This window comes from Bombyx mandarina, chromosome 03 (genome assembly GCF_030267445.1).
Source record: "Bombyx mandarina strain Sakado chromosome 03, ASM3026744v2".
NCBI lineage: Eukaryota > Metazoa > Arthropoda > Insecta > Lepidoptera > Bombycidae > Bombyx > Bombyx mandarina.
This window is the reverse complement of record NC_143210.1, coordinates 4,180,036-4,202,287: the sequence shown is the minus strand read 5'-3', so window position 1 is coordinate 4,202,287 and position 22,252 is coordinate 4,180,036. Positions and strand designations below refer to the sequence as shown.

Here is a 22,252-nt window from a genome sequence, read left to right as displayed (position 1 = left end):
TTGGACATATAGTTTAATCTTACCTAAATTAGTCTTAGGACCGCTAAGGGTTAATGAATTTCCCCTCTGGTTACTTTATTCAATTGAAATGAAATTCCAGTTCTTCTAGTTGTATTTTTTTAAGCATTTATCATCACTCTTCATTTTGGATTCGAATACGAATTATTCTGCATGAAAAAGTTTCCATAAGTACGTATAAAAACATTTTTACATCATGTATATCTATAGGTAAGCAATAACCGTAATTTTTATTAACATCAAAGTTTTTATTTGTTTCAGTCGCTTGGAAACCACGAGTTCGACGCTGGTGTTAGCGGTTTGAGTCCATTTATTGAAAATTTGACATGCCCAGTACTCGCCGCTAACCTCATTCTCAATAAAGTACCGGAATTAGAAAGAGAAGAAAATTTAAAAAAAACAATCGTATTAGATGTGAACGGCAACAAAATCGGTATAGTGGGCTATCTAACACCAACCACAAAATTTGAAGCGAAACCCAATGATGTAGAATACGTAGATGAAATTGAAGCTCTAAACTCTGAAATGAAAAACCTACAAGATCAGGGTGTAAAAATCAAAATCGCTTTAGGTCACTCAGGATTTTCAAAAGATATGCAAATCGCAAAAGAAGTGGAAGGTCTAGACTTAGTAATTGGAGGTCATACAAATACATTCCTATGGAACGGTACTACCCCTGATTCCGAGCATGCAGACGGCCCCTACCCTACTTATGTTCAACAATCATCAGGAAGACTAGTCCCTGTTGTTCAAGCTTATGCATATACTAAATATCTAGGTCAATTAAAAATTAATTTCAATTCCGATGGAGAAATTGTAAATATTAGTGGAGCTCCTATACTACTTAATGATGCAATACCACAAGATCCTGAAATTATTGCGATAATAGAAAAGTATAAAAAGGACGTTTCTGGCACCTCGCAAGATATAATGGGTACGACCTTAGTTTTTTTGGATGGATCCTGCAGAACCAAAGAGTGTAATCTTGGGAATCTAATAACTGATTCTATGGTTTATAGATATGCAGTAGATTACAAAGGGGAACATTGGACTGATGCTCCTATTGCCATTCTACAGGGCGGAGGCATAAGATCTTCTATTTTGCATGCAGTGACACCAAGCAATGTAACAAAAGGTGATCTGTTAAGCGTTCTGCCTTTTGATGGCAATATGGTGGCCTTAACAATGAACGGTACTGTCCTTTTACAAATTTTGGAATCTTCTGTAAGAAAACATGGTACTGTAAATTTCAGGGGTGAATTTTTACAGATGTCAGGACTTAGAGTAACATATGATTTAAAAAAACCTCCTGGTTCTAGAGTAATTATAGCCGAATCTAGATGCTGGACTTGCAACATCCCATCTTATTCTAAAGTAGAAAATAAGCAAATTTTCAAAGTTTTAATGCCAGGTTTCATGAGTAATGGCGGAGACGATTACTCGATGGTTAAAAATTTGCCTAAGCAGAAACTTAATTTTAGCGAATTGATGGCAACGGAATATTATGTCCAACGTCACAGCCCTATTTACCCTGAAATAGAAGGAAGAATTCAATTTCATGAAGGTGATCAAACAAGTTCCTGTGGTGGTTTTAAATTATCGTTAATTTCTCTAGTGATCTGTTTTACAAATGCATTTATATTTTAATTTTGATTTTATCTTTAGATGTACATATACAGGGTTTCCCAGAAAGAATGGATAATTGTTGAAACACCTCATAGTAGCTATTGGGGACACAAAAAAAAATTCAGGTAGTACCCAAATTAGGTTTTTAGTCGAATTTACTCCTTTTGCATGTTAATAGCAATAACCTCGTATTTACTTCAGACAAAAGTATGTTTTATACCATTTTAGAATCTCTATTATACGCGCATACTTTTTAAATAATTGGCCACTTAGAGTTTCATTCATCTTTTTTCACCAGATGCGCTTATACTTTCACATACAGATAAAAATACTACATTTCATGAATAAAATTTAAGTTCGGAATAATTTTTTGAAAAAAGTACAACGGCTACTCATATGGTTTAGTGCATATCCATTGCTAGGTGCAACACCATTATCGATAAAAACAAATGAGTCATCGAAGGCAGGTACACGGTGGCGGGGTGGGGATACGAAGGGTGGTGAGACATTGTTATGTTACGAGTCATTTGTACTTACCTGCAAATTATAGTACATTATGTCGAAGAGAAATGTATTTTTATGCATTCGTTCTCTGAATTTCTTTAGTGACACAATGGCCACTCCTTTGTTTTGTATCAAAACGGCAGAATTTATTCAAAATAATGTTTGCACGTGTTGTTATCAACAATGTGTTAAAATTTTTCACTGAAATAAGAATAGATCCCGAAAAGTTACAAGTGATAATTTCTGCCGTTCTCGTTAATTTGCTGCGGCGATATGTGGTGTAAGTGTTCGATTAGTGATGTTTTCTTTCATTTTTATCACTAACCCACAAAATGACAAAACTAAATACACTATCGATAACGCTTATCGACAACAATAATGCGCATCACTATGCCCGTCCATAAGGCTCGTGAGTGGAAGAGAGAGCGAAATACTCGCTTCACCGCTCCGATTTTTTATGACCCAAACTGCACGGACAAAATAATTCTACTATAGGTACCTAAGAAATATTACTTTTATTTTTTATTTTGAGTCCCCAGTAGCTCTACTATGAGGTGTTTCAAGATTATCGATTCTTTCTGGGATAGCCTGTATATTATACTTTGATTTTTAACATGAGTTTTCATGACAAAACTATCACAATTAGTTATGACACTCAAAAATAAAAGTAAGTTTTTTATTGTTTTTTTATTTTCGTTTTTTTATCTTCTTCTTTTTTTCCCTACCTAACTATTCTAGTGACCTCAAGGGGTCAAACTAAATTCACCGAGCGAAGTTCTTCATTGCACCGGAACAAATCAATAACACTATCAATATTCCTGCCGTAAAGCCGCTACGCGTTGCGATTTCCAGTTAATCCAAAGTTTTTTTTTTATTGCTTAGATGGGTGGACGAGCTCACGGCCCACCTGGCGTTAAGTGGTTACCGAAGCCCAAAGACATCTCCAATGTACATGCCGTCACCCACCTTGAGATACGAGTTCTAATTTCTCAGTTTTTAAAATACAACGGCTGCCCCACCCTTCGAACCGAAACGCATTATTGCTTCACGGCAGAAATCGGCAGGGTGGTGGTACCTACCCGTGCGGACTCACAGGACTTCCTACCATCATTATAAGACGAGACTTCGACCTCGGGTTTCCGTGTGCATTCACAATGCTATCCATGGGCTACGACACAAAAATACCCTCAATTACATAAATCTGCAATTTGACAAGTCAGTCCTCAATTAGTATTAATACATTGTATGCAGGGACGTCTTAAACTAGGCTGGGGCCCTTGGGCACAAAAGAATTTGAAGCCCTTTTGGAAAGTAAAAAAAGCGAATTATAATAAAAAAAATTTACTGAGTATGACCATTTAATAAAGGTAATTAAATACAGTATGATATAATATGTCATTTAATGATATTAGAATGCTGCTGGTTTTTTGGTTACGATTACGAGAACGGTTTCCAAACTAATTTCGTCAATATGATCTAAAATAATTGCTGTGGTAAAACGTGGAAACATCGATTGCATTTTCTTATCAGCTTTAAATAAAATACTTTCGGTGATTTTGTAGTGCTTACAGTTCTTTCGTCCTTTTTTATTTCTCTATCTCATTCTAATATCTCAGCGCCTATTTTAAAATTTACCCGGTTGCTACTGTAGCGCCACTCTTATTTAGCAGATTTTAACACACACTAACCCTCCATATTAGTACAGTAGGAATAGGCGCAGTCATCGATATAATGGCGCAGTATATGCCTTGTAAATACCTTCTGATAAGATTACTGATTTAATGAAGAAAGTTTAATGTGCCCGACAAAAATGTTTTGAGAATAAATGTGTGAGAGAAGCTGTCGGAACTTCGGGGCCCCCTGAGAATGGGGGCCCTGGGCACGGGCCCCTTGTGCCCTTATGGTGAAGACGGTATTGATTGTATGTATAAGTATTGATAGTTTTTATTGACGCCAATGAGTAAACCATCCCTATCTCTCTCCCTCTTTCTCTGAGTGATAGTTACTGAGACATGAATTTGATTCCAATTGGTAATATATTCCAAATAAAAAGTATCCTATACCTACTTCTAACCGGAACGCATTGCTACTTCGCAGGAAAAATGGGCAAATGGCCTCCAGAACTACACAACAATAAGTATAGAACAGAATAATAGGTAACACTTTATTTTAAAACTATGGAAACAAATATAACTTTGGAAAAACAAATAAATACAATTATAGATTTGTTTTTTTATAAGAAGAGAGAGAAGAGTAGAAGCGATCGCCCACCGACTAATGTGGAGACGTTCGTTTACTATTTAAACATCGGTCGGTGTACATCGGTCGCTATATTGGGACAAGCTCGGAAATTACTTCCATCGGAATCAGGATTTTACTGTTAATGGGGAGTCCTGTAAGCCCGCACGCGTACCTTATTTCTACGGCGCAACAGTAATGTGTTCTGGTTCGAAGAGTGGGACGGCCATACTATAAACATTTTCACGGATCGTTTGGAATCTCTGGGTCTGCGGAGGGACATCGGTTCCCTCTGTATTTTGTACCGTATGTTCCATGGGGAGTGCTCTGAGGGGTTGTTTGAGATGATACCATCATCTCGTTTTTACCATCGCACGGCCCGCCACCGGAGTAGAGTTCATCCATACTACCTGGAGCCACTGCGGTCATCCAGTGCGTTTCCAGAGAAGGGTCCACGGCGTTTCCCGAGCGCTATGACATGTCCTTCTTCTAATGAGGCTTGTAGAGACTATTAAGCGGTAGGCAGCGGCTTGGCTCTGGTAACCACTCACCATCAGGTGGGTCGTATGCTCGTCTGCATACAAGGGGAAAAAAACTGATTTGGAGCTTATGTCTGAAAGTGTGTGGCGGCATCTATATTGTTGATATCTATGGGCTCCGGTAACCACTTAACACCAGGTGAGCCGTGAGTTCGATCACCCGTCTAGGCAATAAAAAAATCGGTTCTGTTCTACTCTTCATACTGAAGAGCTGAATTGCTGAGCAGTTAAAATAAACCATGATGTCTCCGTCTCGTAAAGACTTATCATCATCACACGAAATGAAGATACAAAATATACATGTATATTTATTATAAAGCAGGATTAACACGATATATGTATATATATTTGATTGCTTAGTTTGAATTTGACTACATAATATGATGGCGGATAGATATGCGCCCATTTCGGGACCCATGTTGGCCATGAAAGCTCTTTTAAGGAAGTAATAAAAAAAGATGATTTTGTGGCTTGTAAAGTATGGCTGGGACGTTTCAAAAGTCGTCATGTCATACGTAAAGTATTCTTGTAAGTTTTATAGTAATGATGACGTAAATTTTATAATATTCTATTGCGTTGTTTAATTTACTAAATTCGACATACATAATGGGGTATGATTTGCTATAGGCTATATTTGGACTATAGGGGGTCTTAGGCAGTACCCACTCTATACCTAATCCAAAAACGTTTATCGGATTACCTGCAAAACGTTTATCGGATTACCGAGGGTCCAGTGTACATATGTGTATAATAGTTAATTATTTACTAAGGAGTATAATAGTTATAATGTATAATATAATATATAATAGTTATTTATTTACTAATGAGTTTTACATTCTATTTTGCGTTTATACTTTTAATTTTAAATAGAAGACATAAGTCGTTGTTCAAATGACAACCTGAACCAAACGTACATTATCGATATTAGTTTGGTTATAAAATACTAATGCTGTATTTACAGGCTCCCCTCAATTACCCAGTAATAAATCTGCTGGGATTAATTTTTTTGTACTTGCTTTTAAAAGATATCAAATAATGTGACATTTTAAGTCACTAAAGGGTTGTATTAAAAAATGAAATGTAATCGAATTATTTTTTTTACAGTCACTCGGAAACCACGAATTCGACGACGGCGTGGAAGGAGTAATACCTTTCATCAGGAATGTGACGATGCCAGTTTTAGCTGCAAACCTTATACTGACCAAAGTTCCTGAACTTAAACAAGAGCCAAATTTACGTAATACAATAATCATAACGATAAACAACATTCAAATTGGTATTATAGGATACCTAACACCAGACACCAAATTTATGGCGCAGCATAACGATGTTGAATACGAAGATGAAGTAGTGGCCATAAGACGTGAAGTAAAAAAACTAAAAGAAGAAAACGTAAAAATCATCATCGCCTTGGGACATTCGGGACTTACGAAGGATTTGCAAATAGCTAAAGAGGTTGATGATTTGGATTTAGTCATAGGAGGTCATTCAAATACATTTCTTTCTAATGAAAAAACTTCAGAAATACCCGAAGTATCTAAAGGGCCATACCCCATGATAGTAAAGCAAAGATCTGGAAGGCTAGTTAGAGTTGTACAAGCCTATGCATTCACAAAATATTTAGGAAAATTACATATCATATTCGACAACAATGGAGAAATAATCCGAAGCGATGGTAATCCTGTTCTACTGAATCAAAGGGTTCCGGAAGACCCGGATGTTTTGAAACTGGTCAATCAATACCGTAAAGTTTCTGAGGAGAAAAGACTACACGACGTTGTTGGGACATCAATGGTACAGTTAGATGGCGAACAATGTCGCGTTAGGGAATGCAATATTGGTAATCTAATAGCGACGGCAGCTTTAAATCACACTAAAGAACACTATCAAAGAGAATACCCTAATGTAAACATCGCTGTAGTACAAGGAGGAAAGATTCGTGGTTCCATAGTGCAGAAAGAGAAACCGTTTGTTATAAGGATCGATGATTGGTTAACAGCATTTCCATTTACTGACAATTTAACTATCTTATCAATGAACGGTAGTACGCTGCGTCAAGCATTAGAACATTCGGTAACGAATTGGACAACTATAGATAGTCCCGGGCAGTTCCTTCAATTTGATGGCATGGAAGTGGTCTACGACTTATCCAAACCAAACGGGCACAGAGTAGTAAAAGCTAAAGCAATTTGTTCGAATTGCGGACAGTATAAACCGGTCGATATTAAAGATTATTATGAATACGAAATTTTGATTGGCCAATTCTTGGCGGACGGCGGAGACGGATTCTCGATTTTCAGTACGCTACCGAGAAAAGATCTTCCTTACAATGAAATTTACTGCATTCTAAACTACACAAGGAAGTACAGTCCGCTCAATCCAAAATTAACAGGCCGCATTGTACTATTAAACGAAGAAACTATAGAAAACCAATTACCTTCATCAGTTTCTCGGTTACTTGAACATAGTTTAATGATATACTTCTGTGTATTCATTTTGTGCATACGTCAATATGTATTTACAAAAATTTTAGATTAATGTAGATAATTCTTAAAATAGTATATATTATTAGTTCGAAATGATACATAGTATCAGTTTAATGACATGTGAGATTAAGTAATTAATAAATTTATCTAGTTTATTGATACTTGTTTTAATAACACAAGGTAACGGTAAGTCCCACTTTTCTCATATTCAATACTTATACTTACCTATGACCATACATAAATACCAAGATCGTCTTTTATTTCTTCATAGTGAAAATTAATACAAAAACTTCATTTTGACGAAATTGGCTTCTCGCCCAGAACAGTTATTAAACTACGTCGGCACATACTAAAAGAGACGTTTGACTGAGTCACTGATTCTTAGAAAGAATAATTAAAAAATAACAAACTATTCGATTTTATATTTTAATATTAGTACAAAATACAAAACAGACGATAATTAAAAAAAACCATTAGGCACATAAAATACTAAAGCAAGGCACGATATCTCTTCCTTAGGTATAGTAGTTAAAGAATTTCCCCCAAAACTCGATAAGATAGTACTGGCATTTTAAATATATTTTTGTGATTATTCCAGTATCAAAGGGTGATAATTAAAATACTGGGGGTTAGGAGACCGCTTCCGAAAACGAAGACAGACGATAGTACTAATGACACCTTTGTTGATGGGAAGGAAAATATCGAACCTGACTTAAAAAAAAAAAAAAAATTATAAGGTTTTATTAGCATTATTTACGCTCCATAATGTTAGTACAGCTAAATAAAACGATAGTTTCATTAAAAATTGATTACTTTACTATAAAAGAAAACCAGCAATGAAACACAAAATCAAAAACAGCTGATGCTCGGATCAACGATCACACAAATACTTATTGACAACATTTGTCTAAATAACTCTATCATCAAAGGTGTAATTAGTACTATCGTCTCTCTTCGTTTTGGGAAGCGGTCTCCTAACACCCAGTATAACTTCTATAAAATTAGGTAAGCTATATAAATGACTCGGGGCAGTTTAACTATGTTTAAAATGTTGGTAAAGTCAGCGATGCCATTTACAGGGGCACAAATGATTGACTCACTACTGCCTACTGCTCAAGGCTCTTTTCAAATCTACTTTGAGGGAAGTTTTGTTGGCGTTCCAGCCACTTAAAACTAGAATTTGCAGATAAATTATTAAAAAAAATCTAATATTGTCGTCACATGTAAGGATATTAATAAAAAATTTGGAATTTTCAATTTCACAATAGATTCTATACATGAGTATGCATGAATTGCTTCTAAACTTAAATTTCTAATTTAAAAAACTTTTAAAGTAATAATAACAATATTTATTAACAAATAAATTTTGTTTTCGTCTTTTGTAAAGGTAACAAACAAACAGCTTCTTTATTTTCTGCTGTGGGTTTGCCTTTTTAACACCCTGTATGCAGTAGTAGAATTCAACATAATATTGATAATATTGAATGCAACATACTAACACATGAAAACTTATAACAAATAGATATTAATGAGAGCAGCAAACGACTTTTTGAACGAATGAACATACCACTAAATTAGAAAGAATTTTAACAACACAGGTCTATTTTAGAACATTTTTTGTTTAGCATTATACTCTAGTCAACAATTTTATCGAATTTATAATATTGAGATGCGTCTAGCTTTGGTAAATATTTTTTTTCATACAGAAATAAATACTTGTTCTCATCTCGTATACTATGGTCATCCATCCTATGACACTAGAACAAAATTGGCCTAGATCACGTTATACTAAACATGTTACTAACAAAATTGAATCAGATATCGACAATCCAGCAAATTCCAGTGGTACAATAATCACTCAATGAACTAGCCACAGTCGTTGCACTAATTAATTTCAAGTTCTTACAATTTTAAGATCTTAATAGTCCAATTAAATACTCCGTAATACCCTGTCAGACATATATATATCGGTCATGCAACTCATAGACAGTGGTCGATTTACTGATACTATAACTTTAAAATATTAAATTACAAATAAAGGACTAGAAAAACCAAACATTTTCTAGGAATCTGGGATCACAAATCTATTTAGATTATATTTTATTTAAATAATCAATTTTACATTTCGCATGTCTCTGATTTTCCTTAATAAATAATAATTTGCATCAATTTTGTGCACATGTGACAATTAAAAAATAAATTTTCTTTGGTAAGAAAAAAAAAACTCCATATCTTCATAATAATATGCAAATTGCTTTAAGATTTAGTATTTTTAAATTTAAAACATGTAATAATAATAAAGAGGGTATTCTGCAAAAGGGTATACTCTTAATATCAAACTGAGAACTGTAGTATTTTTTCTATTTGAATATTCGATAAGACAAAGATATGAACGAGAACCCAGAAGTGGCTTCTAGGTGAGACATTGTAACCTTGGCCAAGATTATCAGTTTGGAGGCTGTCATATCTGAGCTTATAAATGAGGTAACAAATATATGCAGAGGAGTTCGATATCCTAAGAAGACAGTACACGAGGGTTCTCCCCAAAATGCGCCAACTGCCGCCGCCTCTCTCTGCCTAAGCCGCACAGATATCACAGCGCAATACATGAATGATAATCTGATGGTATGGTCCTATATACAAATGGACAACTGGAACATTACACAGGATACCACTTGCACAAAGTATATCTCCATTGAATATAAGGTGTTGAGTGGTCATTAGAAGGGATACCCGGGCTCTATGCTAAACAGAACTCCTGAAAGCCTGGGCCCCTGTAGCAGCTGGTCCATTACAATACATCATAAAAGGGGAAAACCTGTATAGCTTTGCAGGCAGAGAACACTACGACTGTTAGCTTAATAGGAAATGTGACCAACACCTATTGGCTCCATCTTTATAACGAACAAGATGAAAACCAACCCCCAGTAACTAGGAGATAAAGTACTTTACCATTTTAAACGTGATCTACATTGATGATTCTATAGCCATGTTTCAGATTGATTGATACCCATTGTGGGATACCCTGCACTTAGTAGTGTAATAATTAAGCAAGTACTTTTTTAACAAACAAAATGTCATTAGCATTGCTGCGTATATGAATCGCATTACTTTACATAGTAATAAGTATTACAAAAAAGCACTACTTCTTAAATACCTTAAGATATGGTTAAAATATTTTCCAGTTAATAAGATGTATACACAAAGAAAGCATTATAAATGATGTTTTTCTAAGTTATATAAAGGATATCTTAACTAGAAACGGATTTGTAACGTTTATATAATGAAAAAAAATGCAAGTGCTGCAAATTGCAGATGTTGATTTATTAATACTCTGAATCACTTAACTTTTGGTGGAATTGCATTCCATTCAATTAGCTTACCGTAAGGCACAACTCCCTCACATATAGCAAGGCACTGCTTGAAAGATTCCTGACAATCTGCAAGTTCTAAACATGGGCAATATGGCTCAAGTAGCTCCATCAGTTCACAAAGAGGCTTCAACAATTTCAAAGCTGTTCCCTTATCGCCCTTTTGTAGTTTATTAATAGCATTTGCATCTAACAATTTATTTTTTCTTTTTTGTATTTGAACAGGTACATTTTTACTCCTTCTCATTTCCAAGTAAGTAGGCCAGTTGTTTATGCAGGCTTCACAGCAGCAAACAAATTTGTATTGGAACTTAAGAGATTCCTGTCTGCTCCGACGGCCTTCTATTGCATAATGGGATCTGCAATCAATCAAATACCTTATTAGCCCACTAACATGTCTCGATGACGCTATACGGTGTTCCTGTGTAGTGCCACACCGACCCGCGCACAATTGCGGTCAGGGCGGTTCGCGGGTAGCCTACCGTCTCGTTGGAGGCGGCGTGCTCGCCGGAATGCCTCTCTGTGATTTGGTAGCGGAGACAATCCGAGTTTCACCCAGTCCGAGAGTACTCGCGGTGAAACGCGACCGAGAACGTCTCACCGTCCGGGCGATGCAGATGATCTCGGAACACGGCTGTTTTGGCCGCTACCTGCACGTCGCCTGGAGGCGCACACGCTCGCGTGCTGCCCCGCTTTCGCAGAGCAGCGCCGTTGCAAGAATAGCACCGGAATTGTCGCTTCCGACCATCGTGGCTATGATGCCCGGCAGCGGCGAGTCCTGGCAAGCGACGCTTAACTTCTGCGAGTCCACCGTCTCGCAGAAAGAGGGGGCGGAAAAGGAGAGGGAGAGCTCTTCTTCCTTCTTGGTGCCGTACAAATTACTTTGAAAGAGTAACCCGATCGTCGGTGTATCGCATTCCGACCCGGCAGACTGATTCTGACCCTGCGGGGTATCCCAGAACACCAGTGGCATCGCCGGGGCAGTCTGGTATAGCCGCTGCACCGTGGAGATCGTCATCGTCGGTCGTCGACTATCGCCTCGACGACCGGTCGGTCGGGCGTCCTCGGGTTGACACCGCTAGTCTGGTTGTATTGATGACCGCGGGAACCCTGCTACTCTGACCGGGTTCTGACTCCAAGCGGAGATCGGACGTCGGATGTGAGAGTACAGGGGAGTTGTTTGGTACGGTAGGGCCCTAAAAATATTATTGAACCCGCGGTCTGCTCCCAACATCTGCAAATCGTAAAATCCCACACCCCGCGCGCCCCCTGGGCACAGGGAACCAGAGGGAGATTCGGCTCCGAAAAAAAAAGTAAGTACTGTGTATAATGTAGAGTGACACTGCACTTACACTATAGTAGAATTATTTTGTCCGTGCAGTTTGGGTCATAAAACATAGCCCGGCTAGGGCGGTGAGCATGTTGCGCGGACGCAACACCATTATCGATAAAAACAAATGAGTCATCGAAGGCAGGTACACGGTGGCGGGGTGGGGATACGTAGGGTGGTGAGACATTGTTATGTTACGAGTCATTTGTACTTACCTGCAAATTATAGAACATTATGTCGAAAAGAAATGTGTTTTTATGCATTCGTTCTCTGAATTTCTTTAGTGACACAATGGCCACTCCTTTGTTTTGTATCAAAACGGCAGAATTTATTCAAAATAATATTTGCACGTGTTGTTATCAACAATGTGTTAAAAATTTTCACTGAAATAAGAATAGATCCCGAAAAGTTACAAAGTGTTAATTTCTGCCGTTCTCGTTAACTTGCTGCGGCGATATGTGGTGTAAGTGTTCGATTAGTTATTTTTACTTTTATTTTTAACCCACAAAATGACAAAACTAAATACACTATCGATAACGCTTATCGACAACAACAATGCGCATCACTATGCCCGTCCATAAAGCTCGTGAGTGGAAGAGAGAGCGAAATACTTTCACCGCTCCGATTTTTTATGACCCAAACTGCACGGACAAAATAATTCTACTATAGTGTAACACAAAGGGTGACCAAGGATTAAAATATCAGATAATCTAGCACATGTTTTATGATATCAGTAGTTAACTGATACATGATGATAATCCTAAGTAATACATCCATAGGGATGCTTTAATTTTATATTAATTTTATATGAAGAAAATTTCTGTTCCACTTCCAAAAATATAAAATTTGTGAAATTAAGAACAAGATCCGATTCAAATAAGTGCTTTTAATATCAGAAGGATCCTTAATATAGACCAAATAGCTTTATTAATTATGTAAAAATAAAAATAAAATAAAACTTACCCATAATTGTCAAAAATCTGCATACCCTTCTTAATAGGTCTCAATGCAACCAAGTTCTGTTCAGCAGAGCCCAACTTACTATATCTGACCACATTTGGTGCACATGAATGATTTATCAAACTACAAAATGGGTATGGTGCACTACCAATGTTTAGTTCATCAACATAATCTCCATTCTTGTTGGCTGTGTTAGTTATTATACCATGCATGTTAGTGGGGCTAGTCATGCCATGAAGTAATAATGTGCCAGCCACCCAGTTCTTTACCCAGTTGTGATGTTTTGCGTCATCAGCATTCATAAAATCAGTATTTTCAATAAGGAATTTTAGAAATACAGCTGCAGTAACAGATTTTTGAAAAATATCCGATACAGATCTCTTCTCCACATTTGATTCAAGTGTATGTATTGAAGCATAATACTTTGAATCATACACCCAATTATCTCCCAAATTTTCACATCCTCGCAAAGGTGTATTTAAATTTTTTTCAATCTCTACTATTTTTTGCAACAATTCTGGCCAATTCTTATGGTCTGTGCGGGCCCTTATAACTATTCTGAGAGCCAACAACTCTAGTTTAGTAAACTCCATATGCACCAATGTGGCTAATAAACCACATTCAACTCTGTGATATTCTTTCCATGCCTTTTCTGAACATTCTTTGCTACAATAAAGAGCAAAACAACAACTTTTGCATGGAAGTAAATTTAGATCTCTAGAAAGGCAATAATTGCAACATACTAACATTTGGCTTTTTAACACAACAGCTAAGTAGGGATTTTCATGGGCTAATATTTCACCTACCTGAATATCTTCTTTAGCCACAACATGTCGGCCCATTTCGTCATTAAAAACAACTTGTAATTTTGAGCTAGCACAGATATAAGTTTTGTCTCTTTCATGATCAAATTTAAGGATTTCACCTACTTGGAAATTAGTTTTTGTGCTGTCTTCTTTTACTTCCTTATTTTTTAATATAAAATTTTCACACATAGATTTCCTTTTGCTTAGTTTATTTTCTAGATCACGCGGATATTCCATAGCAAAAACAGTATCAATATCATGTATACATTCATCATATTGTTTCATCGAAAATAATACTGCTGATCTATTGGCTAAAGCAAGACTGTAACTCTCTGTGCCCAATGGTGCATGTATCAAAGACAAATTATAAAACTGTAAGGCTTCATAATTTTGAGTTGCTTTAAAAAATAGGTTGCCTTGGTTACGGTAATAAGTAGACACATTGTCATCCTTTTTCACCTCTAATACTTTGGGAAAAGCTTTCAGAGATTCAATTAACTCATATACGAATAGAACTCTGGCAGAATTTGTTTGCAAACTAATAAGTTTCTTAGAAATTTCCACTATTTTACCCTCATCCGTTAATTTGGCAATAACGCCTTCATAACAAGCATCTATACTCATACTGGTTTTGTTTAAACAAGAATTGTTTTTATATTATATCCTATCAGAGACAAGCGATCTGAACGGTACGATGTCGCACTTTGCAACGCCTTTTATTGTTGTAAATTTAGGATGTGAAATGATTTTTGTGATTGATCAGCGTCTGAAAGCACAAAACATCGCTATGGAGAAATGCGAAAAAGGTGAGCGTTTTAAAATTAATGTAATATACCACCCATTAAACAGCATTTAATTTTGACTGGAAATTTAAACAATTTTTTTTTTCTAATTTTTTTCAGTACTCACTGATATAGTCACCGTCCTCTTGCATCCGAAGTTGTTGGATGAATTATTTATACCGCAACCGGTAGCAACTCAGACTGTCATTAAGCAATTACTTGAAGATATTTCGACGACGTCTATAATGAGACTGGACGAATATTCATTGAGCAAACTATGGGATTTAATGACAATGATCTTTAAGTGGCAGCTGAGCACAGCAACAATTCAAAATATTTTCGATATCAGCAGACGTCATTTGAGAAGTGTTGCTGCATTGATGCCACGAAATTACTCAAAAGATATAATCGAGAATGCTATTAAAAGATTTGGAATCTTAGCGCAGGACCTATCCGACGAAGACTACAAATGCCTTAGTAATACGGTCATATTTTGGTTTAATCAATATCATGCTAAAATATCAGTTCTTCTACGACTCGGCTTGCAAAGAAAGGATGGTACCTTTTGCCTTCCAGTATCTATAAATCCCAACATAATAAAAAATTTAGGAGAAAACATATACAAATACGATTCCAAGAAAAAAACTTTAGACGATTATGAAACTTGTTCTGCAGACTCCAATGAAATCAATTGTATTTTGGAGAGTATTGAAAGTATTAAGTCAAAAAGTAAAGTCCAGATTCAATTACCCATAGAATTTGGAAATGATTTTTCTACAAAACAAACTTTGGAGATTGAAAGAAATATGTTGTTCGAATCCATAAGTACGAATGTTAAAACGAATACCATGGATCTTAGATTTTCACCAGAGATGCCGAAATCTACTCAAGAGGATTTATTGCAAATGCTAGATGACTTCGATAACTAGTGAATTGAATAGTAATAGTAGATGTGTGTAGTTAACTCAATGTTTGGAATAATTTTATTTCCCCTAAAATAAGACAATCCCATTCATCTGGTAAGACTAACGATCATTAAAAAAAAAAAAAAAAGTTGTCGATTGTTGGTATTTTCCCTATTATAGTTCCGCTTAAGGTAAAATACCAACCATCGACAATATTTCAATTAATATAATAAACAAACTAAAGTAGGTATAAATATAAGTTTATAGTGGATATGACGGGGGATGACTCACGTAGGTATGTAGACATTAATATTTAATGTTATCTGTAAGACTGTAAGCCCTATTAGTATTCACAGCCTCGTTTGCTAGTGAATTGTTTCTGTACGGTATATCGTCATATTAGTTAAATTGTTCCTTTTATAGTTTTCGAGCCTATAATTAAATATGGATAGTTACTAGAACATTATTTTCTCTCATCTTCTTATTCAATCGATTTACTTTTCATATAGAAATGCATTAATTTAATAAGATATGAAGATTTGGCTAAATGAGTAGAATTTATTAACAATAAATACCTGCCTAGACTAATGGATCCATATAAAAATCGCTCATTAATAGTGTCAGTTCTAATCATAATTTTTCATTGATTACAAAAATGATTCTTAACTTTTTTTTATGGTTGATAGATTACTGGTGGCCCGGGGGCCTTTCCAGTTTCACCAGGACAGGTGGGCGTGCAAAGGCTCAGCCAGGAGGGGTGGGATTTGCTAACAACCGCCCGAGCACCTATGAAGTAGACCTAACAACTCAAGAGCAATTGCGTCGCAAATTAATCTACTACCGGATCGGAATCGCGACCCACTGAGAAGATCCGGCGAGAAACTTAGCGGGTTGATGTATGGGTTGGGAGCGGGCTGATGTATGGGTTAGGAGGATTCTTAACTCAAACTTCTCAGTCGCTATCAAACTTAGTTTTAAGCTTTGCACCTGTATTGTTCTATTCTATATTGTTATTTCATTACTCTATATTTGATGAATTCCTCAGTTTAGTTGAATGGGCACCTTCAGCTGAACCATGGTACCCTAATTCGATGTCTGGTCGGATAACCAAATATCTTTATTAAGGTATTCGTAGTCTCGGTGTACCTATCGAACCTAGATATATTTTGTCCTTTACCTTCTACACTTCAGCTTCAAACACTCCTAGCCTGAGTTTTATAATGTTGTTGTTTGTTTGAAGGTAAGAGCTTGTATGCATTTTAGTTTAAATAGGCGTTGTCTAAAATACACCGGTCTTCCAAGTGGAGAAATGGCCTTGAAAGGCCCTAAGCAAATATCTAAGTATTTGTTTCACTTAGAAACTCTTTAGTGTTTTAATCCAGATGTATTGCTCAATTTCAGGTTTGAATAGTCACTTAGTGTATTGTACACCCTCCTCATAATACAGGTATATTATTTAGCTCCCATAATTTCCATTTCAGGGCCTTTAAATCAGACAACCTTTTTATTTCCCTCTACATGGCTACATACCCAAACAAAATTGACACTATTACGTTTATTTAATTTTATTAAGGATCCCCAGCGTATGTGCGGCATTTTGTTCTCTAAACTATCAGTGCATTAAGCCGGGTTATTACTGAGAATATAGGTGGTTTTATTTCTTTGTTTACGTACTATCTAAACCGCGCAAGCATTGATATACTTCCATGTGGAAGACTGATAATAGGTTGGGGAAAAAGTCTTTTCGCATTATAGTATGTATGAACTTGTAATCAAATCTCTTTGGCTATACTATTTGTATCTGGCTGGCTTTCGTATCATTAAAGTTTAAATTTTAAAGAAGATAATTCCAAATTCAAATTAGGAAAGTGTGTGATTTTTATTTATTTTTCGCTGTGCCTACCTTACCTAGTGGGATTTATCCACCAGGAGGACACTTTAGGAGTGGAGACAAAGAAGATAAGAATAGGTTTATTAGGAATATCTAGCATAACTATAAACCTTAGTATTACCGGGGGAAGCGATATCGATTTAGCAAAAAATGTAAATACCACTCTCATTTCTTCAACAGTAAGAAAAAATATATTTTATAAAATGTTTTTATTTCCAAAAATCAATGTCACAACAACAAAAAACACATTTAATCAGTCACAATAACGTTTCCTTTTTTATGCCCTTAGTCAACAACAATATTAAAATAGCTTTTTACAGAAATTACTAATTAAATGCCAGTTCTTTTATTTTTTATTTTTAATACAAAACATTTTTTTTAATTGACGTCACCTTAAGACCATTATGGATTGTACATTGTGATTGATTCGATATTTTCCAAAACACACATTTCTTCGCTTGCGTTTATAGTTCTAAAGGTGCAATATTATGAGATGCGTTGAAAATTACAACTTTTATGTGCTTGGCTCACTAGTCTAAGTGAAGCCAGAATAAGCCCTCAGAAGTAACCAACAGTTATGGAAAAAAAATTGTGCTAGTTTTTAAGAAGCGAAATCAAGATACTGGCGAATAACTAGCCCAGGGTTTTTATTATGCTCGAACTCGTATCATACATCCGTGGTGAAGTGCTTATCATGCAAGCCCCAATAAATTCTAAGCATATTATAAACCCGTAACTAAATGGACCGCTATTTGAAACCACAACATTAAGATTTATTTTGTGTAATAAACACTTTCTCTTTTGTTTTGTTCTTAACGTTTTTTTTTTTTTTTGCAAAGGTGGAAAAAAGCCGCTTCCATATATTATTTAATTGATCTCGTTAAAATAACTCGTCTATAGCTACTCAACCCCAATAAAGTAAATCATTTGGCGAACAATTCAAGTATACATGTCAGTGCTGTGTCTATTTATGTACAGATAAAACAGCAGAAAAATCCAAAGACAACCGACAGCCGTACCTTCGGTTTAAGGAGGTTAAAAGTAAGGAGGACTAGGTATCTTGTATAGTGGACAAGTTGAATAGTGTCCACCTGTAAACAGCAAGTTATTGTTGGAAGACTCACCGAAATAGCGCTAGTGTAGGAAGTAGAAATAGTATGAATAATTGAATATAGCAGTGTGCGGGGTTGAAAACTTATAATTTTTCGTGATTTGTGCAATTAAAAAATATGCAGTATTTAAAATATCAACTTGTTATTTAAGTATTTCTCGTTCCTTTTTAATTCAGTATCCTATTCTAATCGTAACAAGTGAAAAGATTTCAAGAAAAGCGGCGTTTTTCACTTGCTACTATGACGCCAACTTATATGGTTCCTTTTCAGTGGACACTTTTTAATACACTGAGACGATACTCCTTGCTTTTACCCTCCATACTTCCGTTCCTTCGACACCGTAGATTTCGCGTCAGTTCACTTTTAATTAATTTACATTGCGCGCTGTGTCAAAATGTTTAAGTAAATTTAAAAAAAATAACGTGTATTTTCGTGCAATCCTAATTCGAATCATTAGTTCAAATTAGCGTAGTCTGTATTTTAATACACCCTTTTCTGTCCAGACACGCGGAGTTAAGTACTTTGAATTTCTTACCATCATTAATATGTAACTGTAAATACTGTTGTATCAATATTAATGATTATATTAATAACTGTCAACATTTATTAAAAATACTTTAATAGTAAAATTCTGTCAAATTGCGTCCTTTTAAGCTTACGTGTAAACGGACCTTATTGCCATATTTTTATTTGTTGAAATTACATAGTCCACTTTCCTAAGAATATTACATACTAAGTACAAAATCGGCGACCCTAGTTTTTTTTTTTTATTGCTTAGATGGGTGGACGAGCTCACAGCCCACCTGGTGTTAAGTGGTTACTGGAGCCCATAGACATTTACAACGTAAATGCGCCACCCACCTTGAGATATAAGTTCTAAGGTCTCAGTATAGTTACAACGGCTGCCCCACCCTTCAAACTGAAACGCATGTCATCCCTGTTACTTGCAATTCTCTTGCATCTCTTTCTACCATATATACCGTTTCACTCAGTGTATAATATATTCTTTACCAATGAACCTACAGGCTACAGTTCCAACAAGATCACCTATCTTGGCTCCCTCAATACATGTCATATAAGAAATTTGTTTGAGATGAAAAAATAAAAACATTAAAAACATGTAAGTTTTTTTTTCAGTAAAATACCCTATTCGTTGTGATCATAATTATAACTATCTACTTAAAGATCTAAAAATCAATTCAACTTTTCAATTTGAACCTTTCATACAAAATACCGTTGATATCTTTTGTTAATTTTTTCATTTCAATTTGTACAAAAATAGTTTATATTACAGTTACAATTGTATTATTTATTAAGGGGTACTCTGCTATGTCTAGTAGTGGATTCAAAGAAAAACCTTAATATTTTAAGCTCTCTTCTTTACATATAATGTAGTGGTAAATCGGGTCTTATAACTGGTCTTAATTTACACGTAACAGTAACCTTCTATTATACACAAAGTATTATTTTAGTGGGAAAATGTAAATGACAAATTATGGTTTTAATTGAGCCATTAACAAAAGAAAACATATTGAAATAAATAATAGAAATAATGTAATGCCGAATTTAAAAATATTATGATGCTCTTCAATTTTAATCAACATCAAACCTCGTTCAGCTGAATAAAGAATAAAAACAGGTTTTTTTGTTGTTAATTATGCAAGTTTTCCATCACAACCAAAAAATGAAACTTACTTTATGACATACACTATAGTTCATTGAAACACATACACATGAAAATACCATTAATGAATTTTCATTCGCAAATCACCACTTTGATGAAGTCACACAAACAATTAAATATACGTAAAAAGCACTTACATCATTATTGTACACAACAAATCCCACACTTAGATTTAACTTCGACTAGGCACCTTTATTATACTTTCACCTTTATCACAACATGTAAGATGCACCGTAAAAAACTAAACTGTCTTGCCGTGTTCATAAATACACTTTTAATACGATACGAGATGCACCACAATGAAGTCAACAATCAGTCAATGAGATTTGAACACACTTAAAACTTAATTACAGTTTTACATTCAATTCTGCTAAGCATTCCATCTCGAACTTTCGATTGAGCCGTATCTATTGTGGTCAGATTAGGCCCAAATTCGATTGTTAAATTTTTGATCCAATCACGCGTCTCTGTGTCGCACCGCAATTTTTTTTTTGGTGTTGATGGCCTGGTATCTCTAAACCTTTAGGCCAAGTCTTAAGTATTTTTATTTGGTTTATTATCTTTCCCCACTGTATTTTTGATGAATTTATATAGAGGCACGTAATAGGATCTATTTTTTAACATATCACTCAGGCGGCGGGATCGCACCGCAATACTTTGACTTGAATGTTGCCAAGTTTAAAATTTTTTATTTATCACCGTGTCTTTTCACTTTTCTTATTTAAACACAACAGCTATAGGAAGCCGGATTGGTTTCTCGTGGGAGAGAAACTGCTATCGGGCAACACGCTGGCGTCCCCGTAGACGGGAGACGCGGGACCGTTGGCGGCGTACGGACTGCGCGACCAGGTGCGGGTTCGACGCGACATCGGACTCGCGTTCAGCGGTGGCAGCACGGTCTGAACGGGCTCCGTCGGCATTCGTATCTGGGATTTGTGTTGCAGCTTCGATTGTACTGAAAAAATAATTAACATACAATAGGTATCTTTGAAACTTTATCATTGAATGTTATTTTCTTATCCGTGAAAGAAAGCGACGAAGTCTTGACTTTCGTATTACGTATGTCGGATATATATGTATACGAACATCGACGAGTGCGTTCAATGAGGTTAAAGTCACTATGAACTCTACTAACGAGGCTATTTAATTTTACTAGTGGTTTCCTGGTAGTAAAAATTCGACTATAATTAATATAAGTTTGTACGCTATTATGATTCTATTATCAAAGACTATTATACTTCTATAATCACAGATTTCGCCAGGACTACACTATAGACAAATATTAATAGAGACAAACAATATTTAATCTATTCTCAATTTGACCACAGACTATATATAAGCAATAAGAAAAGTTTGACAGTAAACAAATAGTATGCATGCGTGTCTGTGTCAAAGACATGGTAGTGTGTGTAATGTTTTTTTATTGATTTAATGTACTTTTTATGCATAATTTAAAAAAAAGATAGCATTCTGCATTCTCTATAACTTTTGCCTGCGACTTCGTCCGCGTGGTATAGTTACTTTGGCACAAAGCTACATTTTACCCGCCTCTTCATTTACGTAGGAAGTCAAAAAATATTTTTGAATAATAGAATAATAAGGAGTTACTTAAGGTACCAAAATCACGCTTCTTAACCGACTTGCATTAAGCCTTCCTTGATAAATGGGCTACCTAACACTGAAAGAATTTTTCAAATCAGACCAGTAGTTCCTGAGATTAGCGCGTTAAAACAAACAAACTCTTCTTTATAATATTAGTATAGATGAGTCGTCTATTATCAAAGGTGGCAATCTGTGCATTTGGACAAAAAAATGTTATTGATATGTCAATACAGATTGATTTGAATATAATCGTCTTCTTCAAAGAATACGGTTCAAAACCTGCATTAAATAAAGGTTAATACTTAACCTGTTATTTATCTAAGATGTCGTTCAGAAGAGTTTTGTGACTGCCAATGGAATACAAAGTCAATAATTCGTTTTTCTGATTTACCAATAAT

At 35.5% G+C, this 22,252-nt stretch overlaps 4 protein-coding genes across 7 annotated transcripts in view; 2 read left to right on the top strand and 2 right to left on the bottom strand.

Moving 5' to 3' along the window:
• LOC114252294 (protein 5NUC) overlaps positions 1-12,595 on the top strand; it is a 49,001-nt gene extending 36,406 nt beyond the window's left edge. The window contains exons 4-6 of one of the 4 annotated variants that reach the window (XR_016324986.1): positions 280-952; positions 1,038-2,066; positions 12,192-12,595. Coding sequence is in view for 2 of the 4 variants with exons in the window: in XM_028186793.2 (XP_028042594.2) it covers positions 6,030-7,463 (1,434 nt within the window). In the remaining 2 variants the exon portion in view is untranslated. Of the gene's footprint in view, positions 1-279; positions 2,839-6,029; positions 7,567-12,191 lie in introns of those variants that run through there. The other 3 variants (XR_016324985.1, XM_089736726.1, XM_028186793.2) reach the window with 3 other exon arrangements.
• Positions 7,820-14,644, bottom strand: Smyd4-4 (SET and MYND domain containing, class 4, member 4). The gene is made up of 2 exons (XM_028185342.2): positions 13,076-14,644; positions 7,820-11,141 (listed from the first exon to the last, which is right to left on the bottom strand). Exons 1-2 carry the CDS (start codon positions 14,500-14,502, stop codon positions 10,751-10,753), a joined length of 1,818 nt encoding a protein of 605 aa, XP_028041143.2. The 5' UTR covers positions 14,503-14,644; the 3' UTR covers positions 7,820-10,750.
• On the top strand, positions 14,573-19,021 carry OSCP1 (Organic solute carrier partner 1). Its single transcript, XM_028185355.2, has 2 exons — positions 14,573-14,684; positions 14,781-19,021. The coding sequence occupies exons 1-2, from the start codon at positions 14,573-14,575 to the stop codon at positions 15,587-15,589; spliced, it is 921 nt and encodes a 306-aa protein (XP_028041156.2). The 3' UTR covers positions 15,590-19,021.
• Gp210 (nucleoporin 210) overlaps positions 17,649-22,252 on the bottom strand; it is a 20,986-nt gene continuing 16,382 nt past the window's right edge. Inside the window, exon 20 of the mRNA XM_028185363.2 lies at positions 17,649-21,207. Within this exon, the coding sequence (XP_028041164.2) occupies positions 20,987-21,207 (221 nt within the window). The 3' untranslated portion in view covers positions 17,649-20,986. The remainder of the gene's footprint in view (positions 21,208-22,252) is intronic.

Coding starts and splice junctions, on each gene's coding strand:
- Smyd4-4 (XM_028185342.2), bottom strand. CDS start 14,502: ATGAGTATAGATGCTTGTTATGAAGGCGTTATTGCCAAATTAACGGAT. Junction 11,142..13,075: donor CAGATTTTTGACAATTATGG/GTAAGTTTTATT, acceptor GATTGATTGCAG/ATCCCATTATGCAATAGAAG.
- OSCP1 (XM_028185355.2), top strand. CDS start 14,573: ATGTCGCACTTTGCAACGCCTTTTATTGTTGTAAATTTAGGATGTGAA. Junction 14,685..14,780: donor TATGGAGAAATGCGAAAAAG/GTGAGCGTTTTA, acceptor AATTTTTTTCAG/TACTCACTGATATAGTCACC.